Source organism: Pteronotus mesoamericanus, unplaced genomic scaffold (assembly GCF_021234165.1).
Source record: "Pteronotus mesoamericanus isolate MK-2021 breed Mesoamerican mustached bat unplaced genomic scaffold, CSHL_Meso_final contig_72, whole genome shotgun sequence".
NCBI classification, from domain to species: domain Eukaryota; kingdom Metazoa; phylum Chordata; class Mammalia; order Chiroptera; family Mormoopidae; genus Pteronotus; species Pteronotus mesoamericanus.
The window spans coordinates 426,959-452,657 of record NW_026555242.1 but is presented as its reverse complement, the minus strand read 5'-3'; the positions used below and the strand labels follow the sequence as shown (position 1 = coordinate 452,657).

Genomic DNA, 25,699 nt, shown 5'->3' with positions numbered 1-25,699 from the left:
TGTATCTTTAACTTTCTTAGTGGTAGGTAGTTTTTTGGGTGATGGGATGACGTGTTTCTTTTCCTACCACAGAGAAGAGACACATCTCCTAAAAATCACTAAAGTCAAGGTTTGTTATGCCATGTTTTGCATGCTTGTTTTTGAATGCAAAACTTTTTTTTCAGATAAAAATTTTAGTTCATTAATCCTCTCATGAAAATCATGGTATAAGAAGACTCTTTACTCCTTCCTTTTGCCAGCACCAGCATGGGCATTTGCAGTCCCCCTGACTGTCTTCATTCTGTTCTTGAGTTCCTTTCTCTATTTTCTGAGGTCTTCTCATACCGGCCGTATCTTGCAAGCTTATGTTTGGGTTCATTTTTCTTTGCATAATCCAAGGAACCAAAAATTATGCCAAAGCTATTTGTCTTACCACCACGAAAACTGGTTCTGAATCCAAACACAAAGATGATACCTGGTGTGATCTAATACATTTTGGCTAGTTTTCCGCAAATTTCTGTCTTAGGTACTGTTGCCTTCCCAGAGTGAAGGACATCAATGACCATTTGTTTCCTCTGAAGTACCATCTGTTGGTCATGAACTCTCTGGTCTGAATAGTTACTGTATTGTTCATGTTGGAAGCCGATCTTCAAACAGCTAGTGAGGAAAAGCTAAAGCAAAACTTTCTTAAGTTATTTCAAATGAAGCTTTCACTAGAGAAAGAGGTTGCTAAATCCTCTGGTTTCTAATGAGCTAAGAAGCAAGAAGCTTAGGACCAAAAAACAACAACAAAAACCCCCCCACAAAAAAACAAACCAACAACTGTTAGAAAAGTCCGTCATGGAAATTATAGTAGCTGCCCTTATAGATATGTGCATCTGTTTGTGCATTCTTAGAATGTGCAACCCGGCCAGGCTCATCTTGCTGATCTAACAGATTTTGAAGACTTAGTATAAAGAAATAGTATAAACTATCTCACTGGTTTGTTTTACTTTTTGAAACAATGTTCCTAAACATTGAAAAAGTACATAAGTGAATTGTGCTGCTCTAGATAGCTCCCTTGAGACATCCATGAAAAAATTTTTTTATATGCGCAATTTTCTTTTTGGTTAGCCCACAGAGAAAGTCAGGAGACCTTTTCTCAGTAGTTTTAACTGTAATTTCCTGTCAAAATATGCAAATTAATCTAAATATATATATATTTGGCAAGTTAGGGCTCAAATTTTCTTTGCATAAACAAGTCAAGCAAAAACTAGTTTCTTCAGGTTCTTTTGCATATTTGTCAGGAAGTCTCTTTACTGCTACTCTTTTTTGGCCCTTCTCTTCTCTCTTCTGTGCTTAGAGCTGTGCCCTAAAGCCCTGGGCCCTTGTGAGAGGTGACTTGCAAATACAACCACAGCCTTTTTTTTTTTTTTTTTTTTTTTTTTTTTTGCTACTACATCCTTTTATGTTACCTTTTAATGAAACAGGTATCAGTTTGTGGGATGCCTACTTTGTTTCTCTGGGATCTTTAACCCTTTTGGTAGTGGACGTGCAACAATGATGGGACAATTGTGTTTTTTGGTGTTACCATGGCCACCAAACTCTTCATCCTGTGTGCATTCCATCTCCTGGACCTGCCTCATGGGAGGCTTTCTGCTTTTCTTGCTCAGACCCAGTCAGTGACCTGTGTGGCCTTTTTCCAGCTGGTCCACACAGATTTTCTCTTAGTACTGTTCAATTATCTGCCCATTATTTACTTCCCTAGTTCTGTTTGCCATGACAACCTCTCCTAGAGACACAAAACTTGAGAGCCCCCACCCAGGGGCACTTCCTGTCCTGGGCGCTGCCCAAGAAAATAATAAAGCAATAGTTCTTGAAGTACAGCTTGAACAATGAGTGAAAGAGAAAGGAACACTTATTTGTGCCTCCTGTTGATGAGAAGAAGGGTTCTATGGAAAGTAACCTCACAGGGAGAGATCTGTTCATAAATTCCTGAGAAAGTTATGGTGGATAGTCACACCCAAGGCATATAACTTTTTAGTAAGAGGTTTATATTTGCCTAAGCAAGACCTGTCCATCCATTGTTTCTGTGTATTTATGTTAACACATCCTTGATATAAACCATGACTGCCCTCAGGAGAATACATAATCTTGTTAACTATCCTGTAAACCAATCCTGGCCTTGCTTTCTCCTGCCTCCATGTAATGTTGCTTACATTCCCTTCTTAATTTCAAATGCATGAAAGAAATGTAAAACTGTTCTTTTGTGGAGCATTTGAGATCTTGCTCCCTGGCATATATGGTCAGTTAGATTCAACTAAACTCTTCTAAACATCTGTACAGGTTTGTATATTTCTTATATTGACAGTCAAGTTTGAATACTTCCCAGACAGTAATACATACCAGACTGAGGTCCAACAGAAAGTTCCACAGAACTTTCATAGTGGAAATTCTAGTGCTGTTGCCTCATGCCATTGAATTGTTGACATAAATAACTTGAACACCTGTAGAGACTTTTATGAGTTTATTTGAGCCAAACTGATGACATTGCCAGGAAGCAAGATCTCAAAATGTTCCATGAACAACAGTTTTGCGGTTTCTTTTTATACACTTGGAAATAAGGAGAGAATTTACAGAAAGTTACATGGAGGTGGGAGAAAGCAAGGCAGGGATCAGAATACAAGATAGTTAACAAGATTAGGTATTCGCTTGAGGGTGGTTGGGGGGGGCATCTGAAAAAAAGGCATTTCAAAGGTATATTAACCTAAATGTACAGAAACAATGGCCAGAGCTTGCTTAAGGCAAATATAAACTTGTTATATGCCTAGGGGTGACTACCCACCATGACTTGCCCAGTTAGGAATTTATGATCCCGTTACTCTGTGAGGTTACTTTCGGTCACTGAAATTGTCAGATTTATTACATAGCCCCCTTTCCTTTCACAACATTAATGATACTAAGAATCGGCTGAACAGTTGTTATAACTAACTTCCACAGAACAGGCAACATGAACGTGAACTTTTCTGGTTTCACTACTCTTGAAAGACCAAAAGCTTGGGCTGCTATGCTGGCTAGAACATTTGAACTTTCCACAAATGGTTGCTGCCTCCAATGTATCTGTTTGACAAAACTGGGCTGGAGCGGATCAAGATAATCCTGGAACTCAGGAGGGTCGTGGCTGAAGGGGAGGTAGATGAGACAGTCTAGAGTCAGTTTTTAACCTGGAGTCCCTGCCAGGGGTCAGAGGATAGCATTCAGGAGATCACAGATTTCCAGAGGAAACCATTATGGTAACTTTCCTTTTCCATACTTTTGCTTTCTGAAGTTTCAGTTACCTGTGGTCAACTGCCATCCAAAAGTATTAAACAAAATTTCCAGAAATAAACAATTCATGAATTGCATGCCATTCTGAGTAGTGTGATGACTCCTTGTGCTGTCGTCCCTGCTCCAGTCCTTTGTCCGGTGCACTTTCCCTTTGTCCAGTGTAACCACACTGTATATTACCCAACTGTTAGTCAGCCAGTAGACGATTCAGCTATCAGATCAACTGTTGTGGTGTCACAGTGCTTGTGTTCAACCAGTCCTTATTTTACTTGAAATGGCCCCAAAGTGCTCTGGCTGGTGTGGCTCAGTGGATTGAGTGCTGGCCTGTGAACCAAAGGGTTGCTGGTTCCATTTCCAGTCAGAGCACATACCTGGCTTGGGGGCCAGGTCCCTAGTTGGGGGCTTGTAAGAGGCAGTTGATCAATGTATCTCTTGTACATTGATGTTTCTCTCCCTTTCTCCCTCCCTTCTCCTCTCTCTAAAAGAAAATAAAATCTTAAAAAAGGAAAAAAGAAAGAAAAAAAGAAAGAGTGGGCCCCAAAGAGCAAGGGTAGTGCTATTCAGATATGACAAAGAGAAGCTATGAAGTGCGTTCTTTATGTGAAAAGGTAGGTATAGGGTTAAAACACAAAATTTGATGGAGTAACTTTTAAGATCAAATAGGCTTTATTAAGCAGTTCATGAATGCAGTGTGGGGCAGTAGGGGTGGAGGTGGGGTGCAGTGGGTGTGGTTGTGGGGAGCATCCCATTTAGCAAATAGAAAGGTGCTCCAAGGGGCTGTATGAATGGAAGGTTTTTATAGAAGGAAGGTGGGGCAAAGGATCTACTAACAAAAGAAAGGATTATTTTGGGGTAGGACATCTTTTTTTTGGGGGGGAAGAGAACTGAAGGGCTTATTTTTAAAAAGATTTTGTTTATTTATTTTCAGAGAGAGGAGAAGGGAGAGAGAAAGAGAGGGAGAGAAATATCAATGTGAGAAAGAAACATTGATCAGCTGTGCCCCAACCAGGGACTGAAACCACAACCCTAGCATGTACCCTGACCGGGAATTGAACCAGCAACCTTTTTCTTTGCAGACCGAGGCCCAGCCAACTGAACCACAATTGTCAGGGAAAACTGAAACTTTTTTTTTTAATCATGTAGATTGCTTCTTCTTTCTATTGGGGATGGAAGATGGAGAGGCTCATGTGACAGATTACCTTATTTGTGTTGAACAGAAAGTTCCATACTGCTTGATTATGTTTCTCGCTCTGACTGGGTGGCTCCCCAGGTAGCTCAGTTGTTTGGAGCATAGTCTCTTGCACCAAAAGTTTGCAGGTTCTATCCCTGGTCAGGGTGTGTATTATGAGAGACAAATGATTGATGTTTTTCTCTCACATCCATGTTTCTCTCTCTCTCTCTTTCCTTCCCCCTTCCTCTCTCTCTCAAATCAATAAACAGCTCTACAGCCCTGACCAGTGTGACTCAGTTAGTTGGGTGTCATCCCCCAAAGTGAAAGGTCACTGGTCTGACTCCCAGTCAGGGCACATGCCTGGGTTGCGAGTTTGGTCCCCTGTCCGGGCATGTATGAGAGGCAAGTGATCGATGTTTCTCTCCTTTTCTCCCACCTTTCTCCTTTCTCTAAAAATAAATAAATAAAATCTTTAAAATCAATAAAAATATCCTTGAGTGAGGATGAAAAAATAGAAAAAAAAGATTATGCTTCTGGGAGAGGTCAAAACTTCAGTTAGATGAGGTATTAAATCTAGTTTTGGTATCATGGGCTTTAGCATGAGTGATACCATTTTGGGTCTGTGCTTTTCTCTTTGACAAATACACAGACACACACACGCGCGCAATGTATATATATAACAAATATGTACCGATATGTACGTATATACACACATATATACTTGTACATATATATGAAAAAACATAGGATATATAGGGTTCAGTACTATCTGTGGTTTCAGGTATCCACTGTATTATATCTCCTGTGAATAAGGGGGGGACTATGTACATTTTTATTTTCACTGACTTCCAATTGAAATTTAGCATTTTTTTAAAATATGGTATCTATAGGGAACAAATCACAGCAGTTTCTGGGTCTCTGTCACCAACAGAAAATTTCACGTCATATTGCAATTGTTGCAGGTATCTTAAAACATTTTTCACATTCTTTCTACTTCAAAATTTAGTTACCACACTATCAGATGGGTATATTTGATCAAAAGATGTTTTAAAGAAATATTTTGATAACTGTATTTCTATTTAATTCATCTCTTTGTATTCAAACAAGCTTTGTTTTATGTATTTAAAAATATTATTCAAAGAAAGGACCCACAGACAACACTAGACTCTGGCACAAAAGAGGTTAAGAACCTCGGATTTGGGAACTGATCACAAACCCAAATGCCATCATGGGCCAGCAGGAGGCTTGAAAACCGGGGCCAACTTTTGTTTTCCTATGTTTGAAGGGAAGACACATTTTTCCCTTGCTTTTAACTCTGCTGTGAGAAAAACTGCATTAAACACCTGATATAAATGGCAATTGACACTGGCTTCCATATCAGAGATATTAGGGCAGAAGGAAGGCTGTGGTGAACTGCAAGCACATGCCCCAGCTGCTTCTGGCTGCAGCTGACCCTTGCTGTGTGGGAAAGTGGGCCCAGGATAGCGAGAACCTTCAATTTTTAAGAAAAGCCAGAAATCTGGATTTTTGCCCTATTTCCGGTATCAGCAACTAGATAAAAAAAAATTAAAAACAAAAATTTTAGCTATATAGAACCTTTTTTGCAGGCTGCATTTAAAAAAAAGAAAAAGTGGGGAAGGGAGGGAGAAAGAGAGGGAGAGAAACATCAATGTGTGAGAGAAACAACCATGGGTTGCCTCTCAGTCACCCCCAACTGGGGACCTGGTCCCCAGGCTGGTGTTCCATCCACTGAGCCTCACAAGCCAGGGCTAAAAAGATTTTTTCAAAATTGACTTGAGCCCTGGCTGGTGTGGCTCAGTGGATTGAGAGCCGGCCTGCGAACCAAAGGGTTGCTGGTTCGATTCCCAGTCAGTGTACATGCCTGAGTTGCGGGCCAAGTCCCCAGCAGCGGGCATGTGAGAGGCAACCACACATTGATGTTTCTCTCCCTCCCTTTCTCCCTCCTTCCCCTCTGTCTAAAAATAAATAAATTTAAAAAATGTCAAAAAAATTGATTTGAGAGAGATAAGTAAGAAGAAACATCGATTTACTGTTCCACTTGTTTATGCATTCATTCGTTGATTCTTGTAGCATGTGCCCTGACCAGGGATCAGTGCCCACAACCTTGGTATATCTCGATGATTCTCAAACCAAGTGAGCTACCTGGCCAGGGCTTTAGGTTGTGTTTCACACCAGGCTGCAGTTGGAGCCTTGGGTCTCAAGGGAGTAGCGAAGAACGTGAAGACACAACCTCAGAGAGCATTGCTATTTATAGGGTGAGTAGAAGAAGAGAATGCAGGGGAAGGAGAGAGATTGACAGTGGGAAAGGGGGGAGGGCCAGGAGCAGGAATGTCAAGTAAGGAAACATGACATCTCCCTAAAAGATGGCTTTTAAAGAGAAGTGAGAAGCCCTGTGTTATGTGACTGAGGAAAGATCCACTAAGAGAAATAAGCCTAGAAAATTTGAGCCTGTTACTCCCCGCAACTCTGCCCTGTGTCTTTCCTCACCCATGCTTTTCTCTTTGTCATTCTTTCCATTACACCCTTTCCTCTCACTGCTAGGTGAACTCCTACTTCTAGGTTAAGAAGGCCTGGCTTCAGTGTTGGCACCTCTCTTTCCTCTTTGTGGTTGTCTACCTGATGGATGACTTTCTTTCCCTGGAAAGTTTCAGGAGTCCTTGATTCCATGTTACAGCACTTACCACATTTGATTCAAGTACACTTTGAGACCTGTGGGTCTTACCCACATCCCACCAACGGCTAAAAGGTCCTGCGTTTAGGGACTGCATCTTTTAAAAAAAAAAAATTATTTATTTTTACAGAGGGCAAGGGAGGAAGACAGGAAGAGAAACATCGATTGGTTGCCTCTCACACGCCCGCAACTGGGGACCTGGTCTGCAACCCAGGCATGTGCCCTGACTGGAATCAAACCAGCAACCCTTTGGTTCACAGGCCAGCACTCAATCCACTGAGCCACACCAGCCAGGGTAGGGACTAAATCTTTTTTATCTTTCTCTCTAGGTCTGCCCCATGCTTGGTACATTTTATGCAGTGTTCAAGCAATGTTTGTGAAAGCATAGGGGTTAAGAACAGGAACTCTGAGCCAGGCTGCCTGGAAACCACTTTCTGTAGAGCTCTGAGCACAACTTTTGACATTTCTGTGCCTATTTGCTCATCTGTAAAATGTAATCCTCACATCAACCTTTTATTGTGAGGAATAAGTTAAGCAAGTTATATATTCAAAACACTCAGAACAATGCCTGATAGTAAGCCTTATGAAAATGTTACTCTATTATAAATTTTATATATTTAATATGTAAATATTTCATTATTAAATGTTAGCTTTGTTATTAAATTGTTTCATTTATTTTGTACACTAGTGCATCCTCAGTGCCCAGAAGAGTGCCTGGGACATTGTAGATACTTAATAAATATTTGTAGAATGAATGAATGAATGAGTGATGGATTTCCTTTTGCCCTTACTCCAGAGCCACACTGTTCTCCCAATTGGGGGGTGGGTAAGTGACTAAGTGTTCAAGGGTCAACAGGGCCTAAAACGGGGGTTTAGCAGAAGTTTGTGGGCAGGCCTAGAGCAAAACTCTCAATTTTTCTCCAGGGAAACGTGTCTAACCTAAAAAAGGAACTTCTGGAATCCAGGTCAAAGGTAAGTTGGGCCCTAACTGGTGTGGCTCAGAGGACTGAGCGCCAACCTGAGAACCAAAGAGTTGCAGGTTTGATTCCCAGGGTAGGGCACATGCCTGGGTTGCAGGCCAGGTCCCCAGCAGGTGGCGCGCAAAATGCAACCACACATTGATGTTCCTCTCCTTCTCTTTCTCCCTCTTTTCCCCTCTCTAAAAATAAATAAATAAAATCTTAAAAAAAGAAAGTTGGGAAGGAAAAGCTGCATGCATGTGTATGGCAAATAACCTCCTTTGTCTTGTTTTATTCAATACTTTCAAATCCCCTTCTCTAGGCTAGGCTGAGTAAGGTGCAAGTTGCAAGTTAACTTGAATTTCACTTTTTGTTCTTGGTCTCACAAGGAGTCAACAGGTTTCAGAACACTGCAAATTGTTCATGTAACCAACAAAAGTGTTTTGCAGCCACACAGACCTGGATTCAAATCAGAACCGCTGATCCTTAGCTGCACTTGGCCTCTCTGAGTCTCGATATTCTCACCCATAAATTGGAGATTATCTTTACTTTCTTAAAAGGTTGTGAGAGGAAAGTAATGAATTGTGCATTTTGAAACCACTTAAGTTCCACACAAATATCAGTTATATTGGTTCTCCACAGTGGTTCCTTGGTAGGGCTTCAGGAAAATAGAGTAGCTCCCCATCACTAAAAGGCTGGGTGACCCCAACTCTAACCTCTGCGCAAGGGTCCAGAGGGCTAGGCCTTCCCATCCCAAGGCCAGTCAGGGGAAAAGCCGTGAGGGTTTGGTGGGCGGTCAGTGCTGGACCAGACTACGGTGCCTTCTTGCAGGTAAAACGTCGCAGTCCACAAACCCTGGCAAAAGAAACGCAACCCTTAAAGACTAAGAAGTGAAAACCGAGACGCAGGGAGAGGGTCAGAGTGTTCTGTCAGGGGAGAGAGGGAAGTTGATACAAGAGAAACGTTGCGTCTTCTCTAGTGGAAAGGGACTGGAGCGCAGGACCTCGTCATCCTAAGTGAAAGTAAGGGCCAGCGAAACTGGCCAAAGGAATTTCGGTTCCGCCCAACGACTCCGGGCTTTGGCTACGGTACAGTCCGCTGACGCCCTGGGTCCCTCGCCCCGCCTCCAGGAGGTAATTAGACCGTACCAGTATGCCTTTCTTAGGGGTGAAGGTAATCGTGGACAAGTCCTAAAGAGAGGATCGAAGTTCTTTGGTAGAAAAAACATAATTATATACATTATTTAAAGATTTTTGGATTCTTAGTTAAGATTCTTCTTTTCTGTCTGCTTTGCCGTCTATGCTCTCTGAAGAATGGTAGGAGTCTGGCCATACTTCCCCTTTATTTTCTGCATTTGGTACATCCCCCCGCGGAACGTAGGCGGGGAGACGTACAAAAACCCCAACCCAGGCAGCGGGTCTGCTCAGTGCTCGAGGCATCGGTGCGCCGCGGTACTTGAGTCTTATCGCGTGTCGGCCAGCTGCGCGTGCGCCGACATGGCCTCAAACGGTAATGTAAGGGCGCGAGGCGGCGGTGGTGCGCAGACCCGGGTCCTCGTTCCCTCCCAGCTGGGCTTTTGTTTTTTGGTGGGACCTGGGCGGCGATCGCGTGTAGGATCTTCTCGTGCCGCTGTGGCGGGAAGCAGCGGGGAAGGATGGAAGGGGGAGGCCTATGTCGCCATCTTGTTTTCGCTTCCCTGGCGCCTTGCTCGGGGCGGGTGGTCTTCCATTCGCAGCCCATTTCTTTGAGGTGAGGGTTGGGAGGCAAGCTGCTTGGTGATTTGAAACGTGAGATACTGATGGAAATTCCCGGCCTCTATAGCCCTTTCCCCCCCGGTTCCCAGCTCTGCCTTTGGGCCCGCTTTGTCGCAGTGCTGCATCCGGGCACTCGGTGCGCGCACGCGCTCTACTGGCCCCTCCCCCCTTTTTCGCGGCACGAACCCCCCCTCCTACCTCGACTTGGTCCAGCTTTTTGTCGCGAGACCCTCGCTTGGATGGGGACTCCGCGGTTCCTGTCCGGTGTGGACCTCGCCCCGCCCCCCCGCCGGCTCCCTTGGGAAGGGGCGGGACCATCCCTTTCCCGCCTCGTTTGCCAAGCAGCCAGGGGCAGAGGCCTAGGATCGGGGCCGCGTGCCCGCTTAACGGTTGGAGGGGGTGGGGGTTCCTGAGGGGCGTCCGACGGACTTAGGAACCGCGTTTGAGCGTTTTCCCGCCTAAATTTCCTCTTTCTGAGGTGGGAACGGAAAGGAGAGGCCGTCCGAGGCCACACCCTCTCCTGATCCTTCTGCCCTTTCTTGTGGGGGAAGTGTCTCATTTACTGTGCGGAGGAGAGGATCTGGCTGTTGGGTTTTTACGGCGTTTTAAAAGCGCTTTCCCTACCTTTGGTTCGCCGAGTTCCCCACAGCCCGGGGAAGGCAGGGTGAATGAGAAATAGATTCAGCTGGAGCCACATGGCTTGGAACATGAGTACCAGTTGGTTTGTCTCCTGAGGTGAACACTCTGATGATAATCTCTGTCATTTGGGGTCAGAGTTCTTGGTTACCTGACTTTGCACTAAAAATCCATTTTCGTAGTCTCCAAGATTGGGCAAAGCGTGGAATGGCCTCTTTGGAGACATTCTTGTCCTTTGGGCCTTGTCCTTGGGTTGAGGGTGGCCACATCTGGAACACTGTTGCCTCCTACCAACTTCAGTTAAAACCCATCCCAGCCCTGGCTGGTGTCGCTCAGTGGATTGAGCACTGGCCTGTGAACTGAAAGGTCGCCGGTACCAATCCCAGTCAGGGCACATGCCTGGGTTGCGGGCCAGGTACCCAGCTGTGGGCTTGTGAGAGGCAACCGATTGATGCATGTCTCCTTCTCTTTCTTCCTCCCTTCCCTTCTCTCTAAAAATGAATAAATAAAATTTTAAAAATAAAAAGATTTAGATAGTATTAAAAAAGAAAGGTGGATTGTAAAAAAAAAAACAAAAACCCAACCCAACCCATCCCACTTAAGTAGCTCTGACTCTTGGTGGTAACCTCTACATAGAGTGAGTATGAAAAGGAGATGTGTGTAAATATCTGATATCACTTGAATTTGTGGGAAATTGTGGCTGTCCCCCAAGACTCTTGGTTTTTCCAATAAAGCCTCTTGGTCTCTATATAAATTTTCCTTTTTTTTGGTGTTCTCTCTGAGGGATGGCTGAAGGTAATCTACTTGTTTTTTTTTTTGTTTTTTTTTTGTTTTTTTGCAGACTATACCCAACAGGCAACCCAAAGGTGAGTGTCATTTATGGGCTTTCAGAGTTTTAGAGGGCAGGGTTTGGTAAGGTAGTTTGTCCTGATTGCTTTTTTTTCCTTTTCTCCAGCTATGGGGCCTACCCCACCCAGCCGGGGCAGGGTTATTCCCAGCAGAGCAATCAGCCCTATGGTCAGCAGGGTTATGGTGGCTACAGCCAGTCAGGGGACACTTCAGGCTATGGCCAGAGCACCTATAGTTCTTATGGACAGACCCAGAACAGTGAGTTTTTTGTTTTTTGTTTTTTTTAAGTGGATCACCCCACCTCTTCCTTTTCTTTACTCTAAGCAATGCTGAAATGTTGAAACTCTCCTATCTTTTCCCTTATCTAACCCTTAAAACTCTTTGGAATCTGAGTCCTTTGAAACAAAAATACTTACTCGTTTCTAAATCTGTTAACTTTATTTTCTTGACGTTTTAGTTTTTATTTATGCTGCATTTTTCCCCATTTCCCCTCAGTGTGAAAGTGAAATGTGGGGCGAAAGTATTCACTTATGGGCGAAAGTCTTAGGCTTTTAATACTGAACAGGGAGAAAATTATTTCGCCTGAAGATGTTTGAAGTAAGGCTGTATGTCATGTGCTACACTGAGAGGTGGAATTTACCGTGAGGTCCTGAAGTGTAAATAATGTGGGTTGTCTTGTTTGTGCTGTAGACATATGAGTAGATTAAAATGATAATGAATAGGGATCTCTTGGGCTGTGGTTAGTGGTGGTCTTGGAGATCGGCTTTGAGATGGGTGGGATGAGGTTGGAACTATGAAGTTGGCAGAAGTTGGAACATTAGCCTTAAGGTAGAAGAGAAGGGTACCTTGACTATGACTTGCAAGATTTCTAAGCAGCTTCTAAGAGGCTGACATCTAAAAAAATTTTTTAATAATACTTTTAACATGATGTCTTAAGATTTTTCTAACTTGCTTTTCTGAAAATTCATTTATTAGGTTAAGAGGCTGGTTTTTAAAGTGTGGGTAGCATTAGGTAATAAGTAACATTTTTTTCAACCCATTCCCTGCCTTTTCTCTTTCCTCATATATTTTGTGACTTCCTTTTTCTTTTCCTTGTAGCAGGCTATGGCACTCAGTCAGCTCCCCAGGGATATGGCTCAGCTGGTGGCTATGGCAGTAGCCAGAGTTCTCAGTCGTCTTATGGGCAACAGTCCTACCCTGGCTATGGCCAGCAGCCAGCTCCTAGCAGCACCTCGGGAAGGTAAGGTGGTTGGGGGTGAATTGATACAGAATGATAATGTGATTATAAGGAGTAATGGGGCGGGGGGAGTGTCTTTGCGTTTAGAGTTTAAAGAAAGATATACCAAAGGTGAAAGGAAATATGGATATGCTGGCATTATGATTCTGTCTTTTTCCTTTTCCTTAGTTACGGTAGCAGTTCTCAGAGCAGCAACTATGGGCAGCCCCAGAGTGGGGGCTATGGTCAGCAGTCTGGCTATGGTGGACAGCAGCCTGGCTATGGACAGCAGCAAAGCTCCTATAATCCTCCTCAGGGCTATGGACAGCAGAACCAGTACAACAGTAGCAGTGGAGGTGGTGGAGGGGGTGGTGGAGGTGAGATGTCTTCAGTTTTGTCTTATACCTATTTTCGGTAAGGATTAATAATCTTTAATCCTTAAAAGGGCTTGGCCCTTGTCTTAAAAGTGTTCTTAAAAATCTTGATTTTTTTTTTTTTTTGTTCCCTAGCTGTCTTTATTTCTATTCATCTGTCCCTTGGTGTTGCTGAACTGTTTTATGCCACCTCACAGTTTTTTTTTGTTTTTTTCTCTTAAAGTATCTTTTCTTTCTGACAGGTAACTATGGTCAAGATCAGTCCTCCATGAGTGGTGGCGGCAGTAGTGGCGGTTATGGCAATCAGGACCAGAGTGGTGGTGGTGGCGGTGGCTACGGGGGAGGCCAGCAGGACCGTGGGGGACGAGGCCGGGGCGGTGGCGGTGGTTACAACCGCAGCAGTGGTGGCTATGAACCCAGAGGTCGTGGAGGTGGCCGTGGAGGCAGAGGCGGCATGGGGTAGGTGTCTTGTGAGCCAGGGAATAACATCACTGGGGTTGGGGGAGGGGTGTGGTGGGTTGCATGAATCTTCAGTCTCTCAGAGCATAGTTTGTCTCATTCTAGGGATTTGTCAGGGCTTTGGTATGGGGGCATTGCCTTATTCTTCCATCCCCTTTTATTTTTGTGAGAACTTGGGAGCCTGAACTCCCACCCATACTTCTGAGTACTGACACTTATATTCCAAAGGAAAAGGAAAAATATATGGGTGTGTATGGATTGGAGTCATTGATACCCTGGGCGAGAAACATGGAGGTAAAGGCTTCTTTCTCAGCAAGGGAAACTGATGATCCCACTCCTGGTAACAGGGAAAGTTGTTAATGGTTAACCTGACTTCAGCTTCCAGGAATTGGTTACTCCTCCTGTATTCTGTAGTCATTTGAATCCATGAATTTGATTTGTAGTAATTTGACTGACAGTGATGGTTTTATTTTGTTTGTGACTTGGTTTGTGGGGTTAATGAAGTATGCAAACCTTTTGGACAAAATACGCTTGACAGTGGTATCCCACATATTTGCTCCACTGTCCCCTTTCCCCTGGTTACTTGTCCAACTGGACCTTCTTTCCTTTCCTTCCCACTGTAGTTGATTTGAAGTAAAACCTTAGATTTGATGTTAAAGCATGCGTCAAATCTATTGGTAAATACGATTTGAAGGACCATACTCTGTCTCCCTTGAAAAGGGGAGGAATATCAGTGTGTTACTCCTTTTTTGGGAAAATAGGTTTTTAAAGTGAGAGTTCACATATGGTAAGTATTCAGAGGTGGGTGGGGGCAGTCTCAAAAACCATACAAAAATGAGGAAAACTCTGTTGTGTGCGTGTGTTTAATGCAAAACTTTAAAAAGAAAAACAACTGTTATGTGACTGTTAACTTGCTCTGCATTTTATGTGCCACAGGTATGAAAGGTGACATTGCAAAATACTCCGCTCTTCTCGCAGTGTAGAAGGGGTGACCCCGGTGGTTGGGGGAAATCAAAAACAGTTCAGTAGTTAGGATAGGGTTTAGCTAAGTTTGTCTCGCTTTAAGGGGGAGTTGCCTTTGGTTTTGACTTTTTATGGAATGGGTTGGGTCTGCTTGCTGCTTTCAAAGCAAAAACCACAAAAATGTGTTCAGGGCTACCCCAGCCTGGTGTGAAATGTCTTCTGGGTAAATTGGGTAGGGTTTTTAAACCAACTGCTGGGTTGTCAACCACTTGGCGACAAGAGGAAAAAACATCTGCTACGTTGGAAGAACAACCAAGGAAAATGGGTCATTTTTTTTTTTCAGAGGAAATAGATATATAACCTTTTAAAGCAAAATTCTTTAAAAAAATGTGTCTTAAGAAATTGCACACGTGTGTGTGACATGCTGAAAGGTCAGACAAGGTTGGTCAGGAAGGGGAATGTATTTTAGTAGCCACTTGTATCTTTTTCCCAAAACACATACCCTTGTTTGGGGAATATTACACAAACAAAAAAAAAAATACGCCCGTTTGTAGCCGTTGGAAGCTTCATGTCCTTTCTTCTAACTTGTCTTCTCCAGCGGAAGTGACCGTGGTGGCTTCAATAAATTTGGTGGTAAGTGAACAGAGTTTCCAAAATTCCCAACTCCCAGCAATGCTTTGTCTGATTGTTCATTTGCAGATGTTTTAGCGTGTTTTAAGTGTCAAAGGTTTTGAAGTGTCCAGAACCACCTCCAGAAAGGGGTGGGGTAGAATGCCACCTGCTGCCAGATGTGTGCTAACCTGGAGGCAGGCAGGGGTAAGACTCAGCAGTTGTCTTGTACCAAATTGGTTTGACCCAGGTTAATAAGAGGTGTTTAATAAGGACTGTTGCCACACCTGGCGCTTAGTGACCACGATTATGAAAAACTGGAGAGTGTGCTGGAACACGAACCAACTTGGCTTTAGGATCTTTTTTGATCAGTGTGTTCAAGGCGTGTGTGTGTGTTGTGTGTGTGTAACAACCTTCAAATGCTTTTAATTCTGGAAGAGGGATATGAAATACTGCCCTGCCCTGAGAATGGTGAAGTTGGTATATATTTATTTATTAAATACTGAATGGTGTCAACTAAATTCTACATATATGTATTTAAATTCAACTCAGATGGGCAAATAGACACTAGCTGTGGGAAGGAAGGTGTGGACTACAAGAAAAGTTGGGAGCATGTGTGGCTCATGGGAAATAACCAGGTCTTAAACAGCACAAACTGAATTCATGAAAAATGGCAAATTTGAGAAGTCTCCCAGTAAGCTGGAACTTTTCTGGTTTGGTTAACTAACAAAAGGTTTCTTGGATTTGTCTCACCAATTAAAGCCAAAGGCCCGGGTTCATGATTTAGGTGTCATTGAATGTGGGTACAATATTTATATATGGTGAATTCAGAGAAACTTTGGTCAAAGATGGTCTGGGGGAAAACGTAGGCTGCATTATGGAAATAAGATTTCTGGTCTGTTCCCTGGGACATGCTTTAAAAACACAATAGCTATTATGCTTTTTTTTTTTTTTTTAATTTTCATGTGGTTTTGGGGAAACTTAACATGGTTTAAAAATGGTTTCTAAAGAAGAAATTAAAAATTGTTCCACAAGGAATAAGTGTCTTTGGTGTTAAAGTTTGGAGAAACTGGATGGATGCATATCACATTGCTGGTGGTGAGCCCATTTCTCTCTGGGGTGAGAGAACAGGGCCAAGCTATGAGTTGGTTTGTTGACTTCAATGGGTTTCCCTCCTGGCCACCCCAATCTTTGCTGGGGACATTTCCCAGCCTGAGCTGGGGGAGGCAGCATTTTCTGAAGTGTGGAGTTGTCTCTATGGGGACTCAAGTTATGTACAGATGTTAAGAAAAGGGCCCTGTGTCTTCTTTCCCAACCATGCCTAGGATTTTCTCTGGGCAGGCAACACAGGACAGGGTTGGGAGTGAGTCTGTGAGCACTTAACTGATACTTTGCAAGAGTATGGTTTTGGTTTTAAGTTTTTTCCTTGTCTGTCTCTATCTGTTGACTAACGGCTCCTCTCTTCTTGTTTTTTTTTTTTTTTTCCCCATGTCACTTTAAGGCCCTCGGGACCAAGGATCACGTCACGACTCTGGTGAGTCCACAGGTGACATGAAAGAATGGCTAAAGTGGTATCGACTTATTCTGGATTTGGATGTTCTTTGAAACTTAATATGAAAAAGACCAGGGGTAGAGAAGGAAAATGAAGGGAAGGGAGTTTAGGTATATCTGTAGTTACCAGTGATTTATATAAATGAACATATCAGCGATGATTGATGGTTTCCTTCATCAGCAGATTAGTAGTTCTGGCCCTGGTCCATCGAGACCCTGGCCCAGTGAGACCCTGGCCCACTCAGTCCCCAACCCACCAAGATCTGGCCAGGATTAGAACATTACCAGTACTTCAAAAGCCCCCTGCGCCACCTCCCAACCACTGTGCACCCCCCAGGGGAACCCCTCTTCTGACTCCTCAGAAAGATTCATGGTGCCTCTTTGCGAATATTATGTTAATGGAGTCATGTAATAGGTATTTTGCCTATGGCCTCTTGCTCAATATTAAGTTGCTGAGAATCATCAGAGTTGCTGTTCTGGGTTTTTCCCTTAACAAGTTCATTCCCGTCAAGGAAAAAAAAATATTGAGCAGGCCTGGGAGGAGCCAGATAATCTGCATTTTTAACAAGTCTCAGGAGTGCTGATGATCTGTGGACCATGTGCTAGAACTGCTGGTTTAAAGTAAAGGTTTTTAAAAATGTGAATCATGACCAAATTAATGAACGCAGATTTGTAAAGGGGAAGCATTTAGTGTATTTTTGTTTTGATTATGTTTATACTGGATTTTAGGTGTAAAGTAGGGTTTTTATCTTGTGGTCTTCAATTAAAAAGTATAGTGGGTATACTTTTTGTGTGATCTTGGACAATTAACTTGAGCACTGCTTTCTTTAATGGTTATTAATACGTTACAAAGGGTAGTTGTAAAACTAATTTTAAATTTGTGAAATGACTGTCACACAGGCACTCAAATCTTAAAAAATGAGGATGTGGAATTTTTTCATTTGTCTGACCTAAACCAAATTATGTTGGTTGCTTTAGAATTTTCCTTTGAAAGTTTCATATTAGGTATTTCTTAAAGTTAGAGCAAGAGTTATTGACTTGTTTTACCTTTGCTTGTTTTCTCTCCTAATTCACATTTCCTTCTGCATTGTATAAGCAGAACAGGATAATTCAGACAACAACACCATCTTCGTACAAGGCCTGGGTGAGAATGTTACAATTGAGTCTGTGGCTGATTACTTCAAGCAGATTGGTATTATTAAGGTACTTGTGGAGCAGAGTGGGTACTTTCTGTTTCAGGCTTTTGGATTTCACACATCAGTAAAAATAAAGGTCTTAATGGTGTTAAAGCTTAATTTGTTGAAGAATGAACATTAACTGTTGCTGTTTTCTAAAAAATAACAAAGGCACAAATTGGTGAAAGGAGTGTCTTAGACTTTTGATAATGTAGTCTGTAGTCTTCAGTGTTACATTTTAATAGGATGAGAGACAATTATAGTTACTGACATGTTACATGTGAGATAGGAACTAGTAACTGGGAAGAGAGGAGCTGGGAAGCATGGTTATTATAAACCTTAGGTTCTGGAGGAGGAAGGTGGAAGGTGGGTAGAGTTGTATGTCCTGTAAGCCTGATAACTTAATGTTGTTTTCTTCAGACAAATAAGAAAACAGGACAGCCCATGATTAATCTGTATACAGACAGAGAAACGGGCAAGCTGAAGGGAGAGGCAACAGTATCATTTGATGACCCACCTTCTGCTAAAGCAGCTATTGACTGGTTTGATGGTATGTATGGGGAGGCTGGTGCGGGCTGGGGAGGTTGGGCAAGCAAGGCTTGGAAAGGGACTACATTTTGAGGGTTTCTTTGAGTCTTTTAACATTTTATCTGCTACATCAGTAGTCTTTATTTTTGCTTATGTCTTATTAGATTATAAACCTTTTCAGGAAGGCAAGAGTCTTAAACCTTGTTCATTGTACCTAGTATGCTTTTGGATCCACAGGTCTTAATATTGCAAAAAGCCTCCTTTTTATACTTTATTTCTTTAGGTAAAGAATTCTCTGGGAATCCTATTAAGGTCTCATTTGCTACTCGGCGAGCAGATTTCAATCGGGGTGGTGGCAACGGCCGTGGAGGCCGAGGGCGAGGAGGTGAGTTATTTTCTGATGCTAGTGTAAGGTGATGTTGGGGGTTTGGGGGGAGGGTTGTGGGGGCTTGCATAGAAAAGAAAGTTAGATTAACCAGACTTGGAAAGAAATCAGATCCAAACCTATCTGTACCCAGGACCCATGGGCCGTGGAGGCTACGGAGGTGGTGGCAGTGGTGGCGGTGGCCGGGGAGGATTCCCCAGTGGAGGTGGTGGTGGTGGAGGACAGCAGCGAGCTGGGGACTGGAAGTGTCCTAATCCGTGAGTGAACTTTTTTCTCAGTCCTTTTAATGTGTGTGCCCTTTGTTGTGGTGGAGTTGTGTATTTTCCACACTGTAAAGTCACGGCCACAATGATGAGACAGATATGGCCGATACCTCCAGGTAAGGTCCCTATAGTGGGAAAGGTATTGGACTGGGTTCATTAATTTGCAGTATTTGTTCCTGCCTCTGCTCCTGAGAAGGAAGCCTTTGGCCTCTCTGCGGCCTCAGGCCTCAATTTTCTCATTATATCTGTAAGGTTACTGGAGTCTGTTCCTAATTCTAGGTCTTGCCTCCCCACTCCTACATATTAATTGTACTTTTTCTCAGTACATGTGAGAACATGAACTTCTCTTGGAGGAATGAATGCAACCAGTGTAAGGCCCCTAAACCAGACGGCCCAGGAGGGGGACCAGGAGGCTCTCATATGGGTAAGGAACAGTCAGAGCTGGTAATAAGAACTTGGGACCAGAAAGCCCTTAATTTTAAACAGGGAGGCCAGTGGGAGGAGAGGAGGGCTTTGGGGGATATGATGCATCATATTTTTTTTGTCCTAGGGGGTAGCTATGGAGATGATCGTCGTGGTGGCAGAGGAGGCTATGATCGGGGTGGCTACCGAGGCCGAGGCGGGGACCGTGGGGGCTTCCGAGGGGGCCGGGGTGGTGGGGACAGAGGTGGCTTTGGCCCTGGAAAGATGGACTCCAGGTAAGTAAGACTAAACTGAAATAAAAGAGTAATTGAACAGAGATGATGAGATAACAGCAAGGTTTTGTTGAAAAAGTTTCATTTTGAGGGCTAGATTGTTAAGCTGAGATTGTAACCATGGTGGGGAGGGTAGAAGGGAAGGAAAATTAATCTTGGGAAACTAATCTGTAGACTCATTAGATGAGACATTTTTTGGTCTATAATTTTGGGGGTGGGTTGGGTGGAGAGGATGGTAGCTCAGACCTTAATGGATACTCTTTCTTGCAGGGGAGACCACAGACAGGATCGCAGGGAGAGGCCATATTAGCCTGCCTGCTGAGGTTCTGGAACAGCTTTTCTTCTATACCCAGTGTTACCCTCATTATTTTGTAACCTTCCAACTCCTGATCACCCGTGGGTTTTTTGTGTCGGACTATGTAATTGTAACCATATCTCTGGTTCCCATTAAAAACCATCATTTTAGTTAAATTTTCTCCCTCTACCCCCTCTTCAGAGGATTGATGTCTGGGTCAGGAATGTGGGGTGTTTTTTCTTCAGGTCATTCTGCTTAGCAGGAACTGGAATAAAGTGTTTGGTATTTGGTCCAGGGGAGAAAAGGTCAAGTGGTCTCCTTGAAAGTAGAGATTAAACTTTTTCTCTCATCACAAAGTTGGGTGTATGAATGGGGTAAATGAAGAACATGTGATGTCATGAGTGTTGCCCCAAGTATATCCAACTGGGGACAAATTTTACCACATTTATTTACATGCTGATCTTAGAGTTTACTATTGACAGCAGCCTTACACCCTTACGCTCTTCAAGGATCCTTGGCTCTTGGCAGTGCTTGGAAGGGTGGGGCGCAGGTCATGTTTGCCTCTGGGGCAATGTTCAAATTTGACTTTAGTAGGGGAGCAACTTGGGTCTTTTGCTTGTGGGAGAGTAACTGGGCACCTACTCAATACAGAGGTTCTGTGGCCTCACGGGTAGAAAAATAAAGTGCGTTGGCCACGTGGCTCGGAATCAGAAAATGGTAGAGGCAGAATTGAGTTCCAGTGTTCTGACTTCATTTTCATTCTGGAACCCTTGTTCTGAAGGGAGCAAACTTGCATTCCCAAAGGTTTGTTTGCTTAGACCTTTTATATATTAAGAGTATGCTAAGTTTGAAGAGACTTGGGAATGAAGAGATGGTAAGAAGGGGGAAGTTTAAGTGAGAAGGGCAGGTTAGAGACCTCCCTTTATATTTTAAGGTGAGTGATCCTGCACCTGTTGTTTTCTTGAAGATGGAGTCTGGGTGGGTAGGTGATGTATGGAGGCAGTGGATCTACCTGGGACTCTTAACGTCCTACCTATTCCCAGAGGGCGGAGGTCATTGCTATTTTGAGATTTTAGGCTTGTTTGAGCTTTAATGATTAGGAGTGGAAAGCCCTCCCTTTCAAGGTGGTAGTGTTGGAAATGGGGAAAGGATGGAACCAATGAGTTGGAAGCTCAGAACATAGCCCCTCAAACTTGTAATGCCTTTCCTGACCATCAAACCCCACTTCTCCCAATTCTCAAATTGAGTTTAGAAACTGCTTGTACCTGCTAATTAGTCGAGCATGTATTTTAGTTACACAGAATTGAATTGGAGCCAAGAACAGAAAAAGATACTTTGCTGTCAGATTTGAAGCTTATAGAATGGCTGGGATCACTGGTTGGGAAATGATTTCCTCTCTGCTTAAATTGTTAGGTATGCTGTAGGTGTTTTCTAAAGGGTTGATTTCATCCTGAAGTCTCTGGTGACTTCAGACAGGGAAGCTAGGGGTTCGTCAAAAGGAATAGCTGCTTTAATTCTCCCTACTCAGTGGTGATGCTCAAAAACCAGAGAGTAGGCTGAGTGGCTAAGCTCCCAGGCAGTTCTTTGAACTGGCTTACTGAACTTTGTACGTGAGAAGCAGCACTTGGATTCAGAGTCAAGATCATAGCAGTTCTCTCCTTGGTGTGGCCAGGCTGCCTCTGTTGTTTGATCTGCTCTCAAGTGTGTGTTTGAGTGGCCTGATCTGTGTCTCAAAAGTTTGTTTCTGCTTCACCTAGTAGGGTTCTGGTGTTAGGGTTTGGTTGTAGTTCCTTAATTCCTGCTGCCAGGGGAGAAGGAGGAGGTTGAAGATTCTGTGAGTCCTGAATACTGACTGTTGTCTATTGGTATTAAGTTCTTAACGTCCTTTAATGGGCTAATTAGTGGGTAGATCCAGTTTGGGAGCCTTTCGAAGGGATAAAGACAAATAGAGGGAATGTCTTGTTCTGAGAAGCTGGTTCTGCTGCCAACTCATTGTTGAGAAACCTTGAAGCTCTAGGTGCCTGGCGATTTTGAATTAGAATTGAGACAGGCTAAGTAGGAAGAAGGAGGAGGGTAGGTTGTGGGTGGGGGGAGGTGTGCTACCGGTCTGCTTGCCACCTTCTTTGAGTTCTCAGTCTTTAAGTAACTTTTAATCTTCAGCTAAGGATATGTTGATTGATTTTAGAGAGAGAAGGGGGGTGGGGGGAGAGAAACATCAATTGGTTCCATCCCTTACTCACCCTTATTTGGGAACCTGCAACCTAGGTATGTTCCCTGACTGGAAATCAGACCCATAATCTATTGGTGTATGGATTGATGCGCCAACCAACTGGGCCACCTGGGCAGGGCCAGTTCTCAATCTTGTAGCTCCTCCCTCCTGTCACATGTTGGTCCTGGCCAGGTTTTAGTAACTTGGTTATAGGGCTGAGTTTAGTTCATTGATGGCTGGATTAACCAGGAGTCAAGGTCTAGGTTCTAGCCCCTAGGAGGCTCAACACATCTTCAGGCATGTTTCTTCTCATTTTCAGGCTGTCTCTTAATGATCCACCATGGGCTTTATAATCAGATCTAACTTCCTATACTGATCTGCAAGAGGATCAACTCATGGGAGTCTCATTTGTAGCCATTCCTCCTGTCTTTACAGAACTCGGGTTTCCTTTCCTACTTTTGGGCCCTCAGTACTTAGAAAGCCTCTTTCATTTTTAACTTTATTTTGAAATAATTTTAGCTTAGAAGAAATTTTCCACAAAAACTGTCTTGTTCCTGGTGCTGGCATATAAGAACTGAGAAGGTGTCAAGTGGGTCTTGCCGGGAGAGTCGACTTTAGGGCCTATAGAAATTGTCAGACTGTCTTACGATGTTAGAAGAGCTTTTGGAGTCCATTGAATGTAAAATTCACATTGAAGTAGGAAAAGTGTGCATCTCATGAGCCTGAGTTTGGGTCTGGAAATGGCCCTCTGCGGATGGGTAGAGCTCTCAGCTTCTTGAATTTTGATGTGTCTTTAGCCCTAAATCTTGGGGCTATAGTGCTAGAGAGAAGGGCTCCTTTAATAGGAAGAGCAGTTGAGAGCCACCGGTAAGGGAACTGGAGACAGGGAAGGAACTTGGACCATTGGGTTAAGATGGATTCCTTCTGCTGGAATGGGGAACCAAGCTTAGGCATCCTTAAGTGTGGATGTGGGAAAACAAACCTTTGAAGGAAGCAGGCATCAAGCTTTTCCACGTAAGGCCTTGCATGCACCTCAGGGTGGCAGTGTTGTCTCAATTGCCTGGATTCCCTGTAGCTGTTAAGTGTAGTGCATTGCAGCTCCTTTATGATGGGGCTTCCCTGTTAAATCTAAGCTTTTTCATTTTCGTTTTTTCTAGATTTTTATGGGAAGCTGGCCCATCCTGTGTATTGACTCCCTGAGTAAAAAGGCAAATCCCTATGTGGGAGGGCATCTGCAAACCTGTCTTCAGTCTCAGATGGCAGGGCCGAATCCTCTATGTAGCAGTGTGTCTAAGTTGAACATACATATGAATCAGACGATTTTGTTAGCATGTGCATCTTAATACAGTATGTAGATCCAGGTGGAGTGCAAGCTTTGTTTCAATAGCACACTTAGAGCCATGCTCTAAAGTTTTGCAGAGACACTTTGCTGATGCCTTTCCTGTGAAAGGAGACTTTGATTGTATAATCAAATATAAATACTAGCTATGAGTTAAAAAAAAGGGTCACTCATGGAAAGGTGTGACCTGCATGTGGTTCTCCCCCGTCCCCAACCCTAGTAAGCACAGGCATAGCCAACACTGCCTTTTTTTCTGCTCGTTCTTTTTTCAGTCGTGATGTTTAGAGACGAGAAAAATATTTCATATGCTATTCTAAGCTATTGGGATAGGAACAAACATCTTGGAGATACTTGCTGTGTACTTGCTGTGGGCCAGTTGCTGTTAGGTGATGAGCTAAGCTCTTCCCCCCGCTACTTTATAGATGGTAATGTAGAGGCATAGACAGGCTTTGAGTCTCATAATTAGTGAGGGGTGGAGCAGGGATTTGAAGCCATATCCTTTGGATGTGGAATTTGTGTCCTTCAATATGTTGTGCTGTTTTAAGACTAGAGTTCTGCTGTGCCCCTTTTACCCCCCCACCCCTCCCTGAAAGAAAAGGGGAGAAAGGAAGTTCCTAAGAAAATATTTAACTTAGTGGAGCAGTTTTTTTAAAAGAGTTATTTTTCCTTTTATAGTGGAGCTGTTTATTAGAACCATTTCTTTTGCCTCAGGCACCTGTGCTGGTTTTTGCAGCCTTTTTTTTTTTTTTTTTTAAAGGCTATCTGTTGTGCAAGGAAGTCTTAGCTATGTCCCCACCTCATGAGAACACTAGGTTTCTATAGTTTCAAGAAAATATTGTTGGACACTAGAGGTACACAGTGACTGCCATTTATTATTTTTTTATATGCAAGGCACTCATACAGAGGTTGGAAAGATGTCTTCATGGGGCTCAGTCTCATTAGAGTCCTGTGTGGAAATACACCGTGATAATATGGTTTGTTTTACCACAGAGACACGATGGGCGGTGCACTGGAACAGAGGAAGACACCACACCCGAGGGCATACTAGGACAGGTAGAAGATTTCAAGGTGCTCAGAAATAAGGGACCAGCATGTTGTAGGGCATAGGATGTGAGCAAATAGCGTTGTTGGGATCATGGGGTGTGTGAAAAGGAAAATAAAGAGGTTGGGTGGGGTCCTTATGGGCCAAGCTGGAAGGAGAGTTTAGGTATCCTAATGTTAGAAGTGAGAGTCCATTTTCATGATCAGTTTTTATCCCTCAGCCCCTTGAAAGTGTTAGGTGAGAGGCAGTTAAGACATTAGCCATAAACCAGGTGGGGGCAGTGAAGTTGAAAAGCATGGTGGTTGCAAAACTGACTAAGTCTGAACTTTATGGGACATAGTAGGATTTCTTGCTTTCTGGTTAGGCTGCTGCTGTTGCCATATGTTGAGATACAGAGTTGGTGAAAGGAAGACAATTTCACTTTCAGAAATGATAAGGTCCTTGCTGAACATACAGTTGAACACAGACTGAATAAGGCCAGGAAGACTTGGTAAGAAGAGGGCTAATGATAGATCAGCATTTTATGGTGTGGCTGGCTGGCTGGCTAAAAAAAGACTCTAGGGCACAGGATACTGAGGTATTAGGGCTGATTCCCACTTTTTAGGAAGCTCAACTTTTCTCCTGGGGTCCCAAGTAGCGTTAGGAACTATCCCATTTGACTATCCATGACAGTGGCCACATTCTAGCTTTTTTGGAGCTTCCTATAGCTAGCCACTAGTTTTCTACTATTGGTCTGGTGATCCAGTAAGTCAGGATAGGGAAATGTTGCACAATGAAATCCTACATAGACCCTTGAAGGAGTGTGGGGGGGCGGGGGGAATAAACACTGTTTACTCATTGTGTCATCTAGGTGAGGGTATTCAAAGTGAAGCCTTCTCACAGCTTTGTTCATTTTGGGTTAGTGTATCATTCTGACTGGTGGAGAACCAATCATCTTGTATCCTCACACCTGGATCCCTGGTGTTAGATTACCTAACTCCCTGCATTCTGGTTACTCTACTCTTGTCCTGCCCCCCCCCCCCCCCTCCCCGCAATGAGGAATAAGTTCAGTGCAAAATGTATGCAGGTGGTTCCAGCATCCTGGTTCTCTGAAAAAACTTAAGTGCTTTTTCCTGGAAAAATACAGTTGACCCTTGAACAACAGGTGTGAACTGCTTGGGTCTAGTTAAACGTGGATTTCTTTTTCAATCGACCCACACAGTTCAAACAAATGTAGGAGGGTCAACTCCTTAGAATGCCTGTGTGTGGAG

The 25,699-nt window shown here is 43.5% G+C and overlaps 1 protein-coding gene across 2 annotated transcripts; it reads left to right on the top strand.

Moving 5' to 3' along the window:
- Positions 1 to 9,509: 9,509 nt before the first annotated feature.
- FUS (FUS RNA binding protein) lies at positions 9,510 to 20,035 on the top strand. 2 transcript variants are annotated; one of them, XM_054582622.1, is made up of 15 exons: positions 9,510 to 9,616; positions 11,339 to 11,363; positions 11,453 to 11,604; positions 12,448 to 12,586; positions 12,752 to 12,939; positions 13,179 to 13,395; positions 14,957 to 14,991; positions 16,469 to 16,501; positions 17,618 to 17,721; positions 18,114 to 18,243; positions 18,505 to 18,606; positions 18,740 to 18,863; positions 19,193 to 19,293; positions 19,420 to 19,567; positions 19,835 to 20,035. In XM_054582622.1, exons 1-15 carry the CDS (start codon positions 9,604 to 9,606, stop codon positions 19,872 to 19,874), a joined length of 1,551 nt encoding a protein of 516 aa, XP_054438597.1. In that variant the 5' UTR covers positions 9,510 to 9,603; the 3' UTR covers positions 19,875 to 20,035. The 2 variants fall into 2 exon arrangements, with proteins under 2 accessions (XP_054438597.1, XP_054438595.1); XM_054582620.1 differs by having other exon boundaries at positions 12,445 to 12,586.
- The last annotated feature ends 5,664 nt before the right edge of the window (positions 20,036 to 25,699 follow it).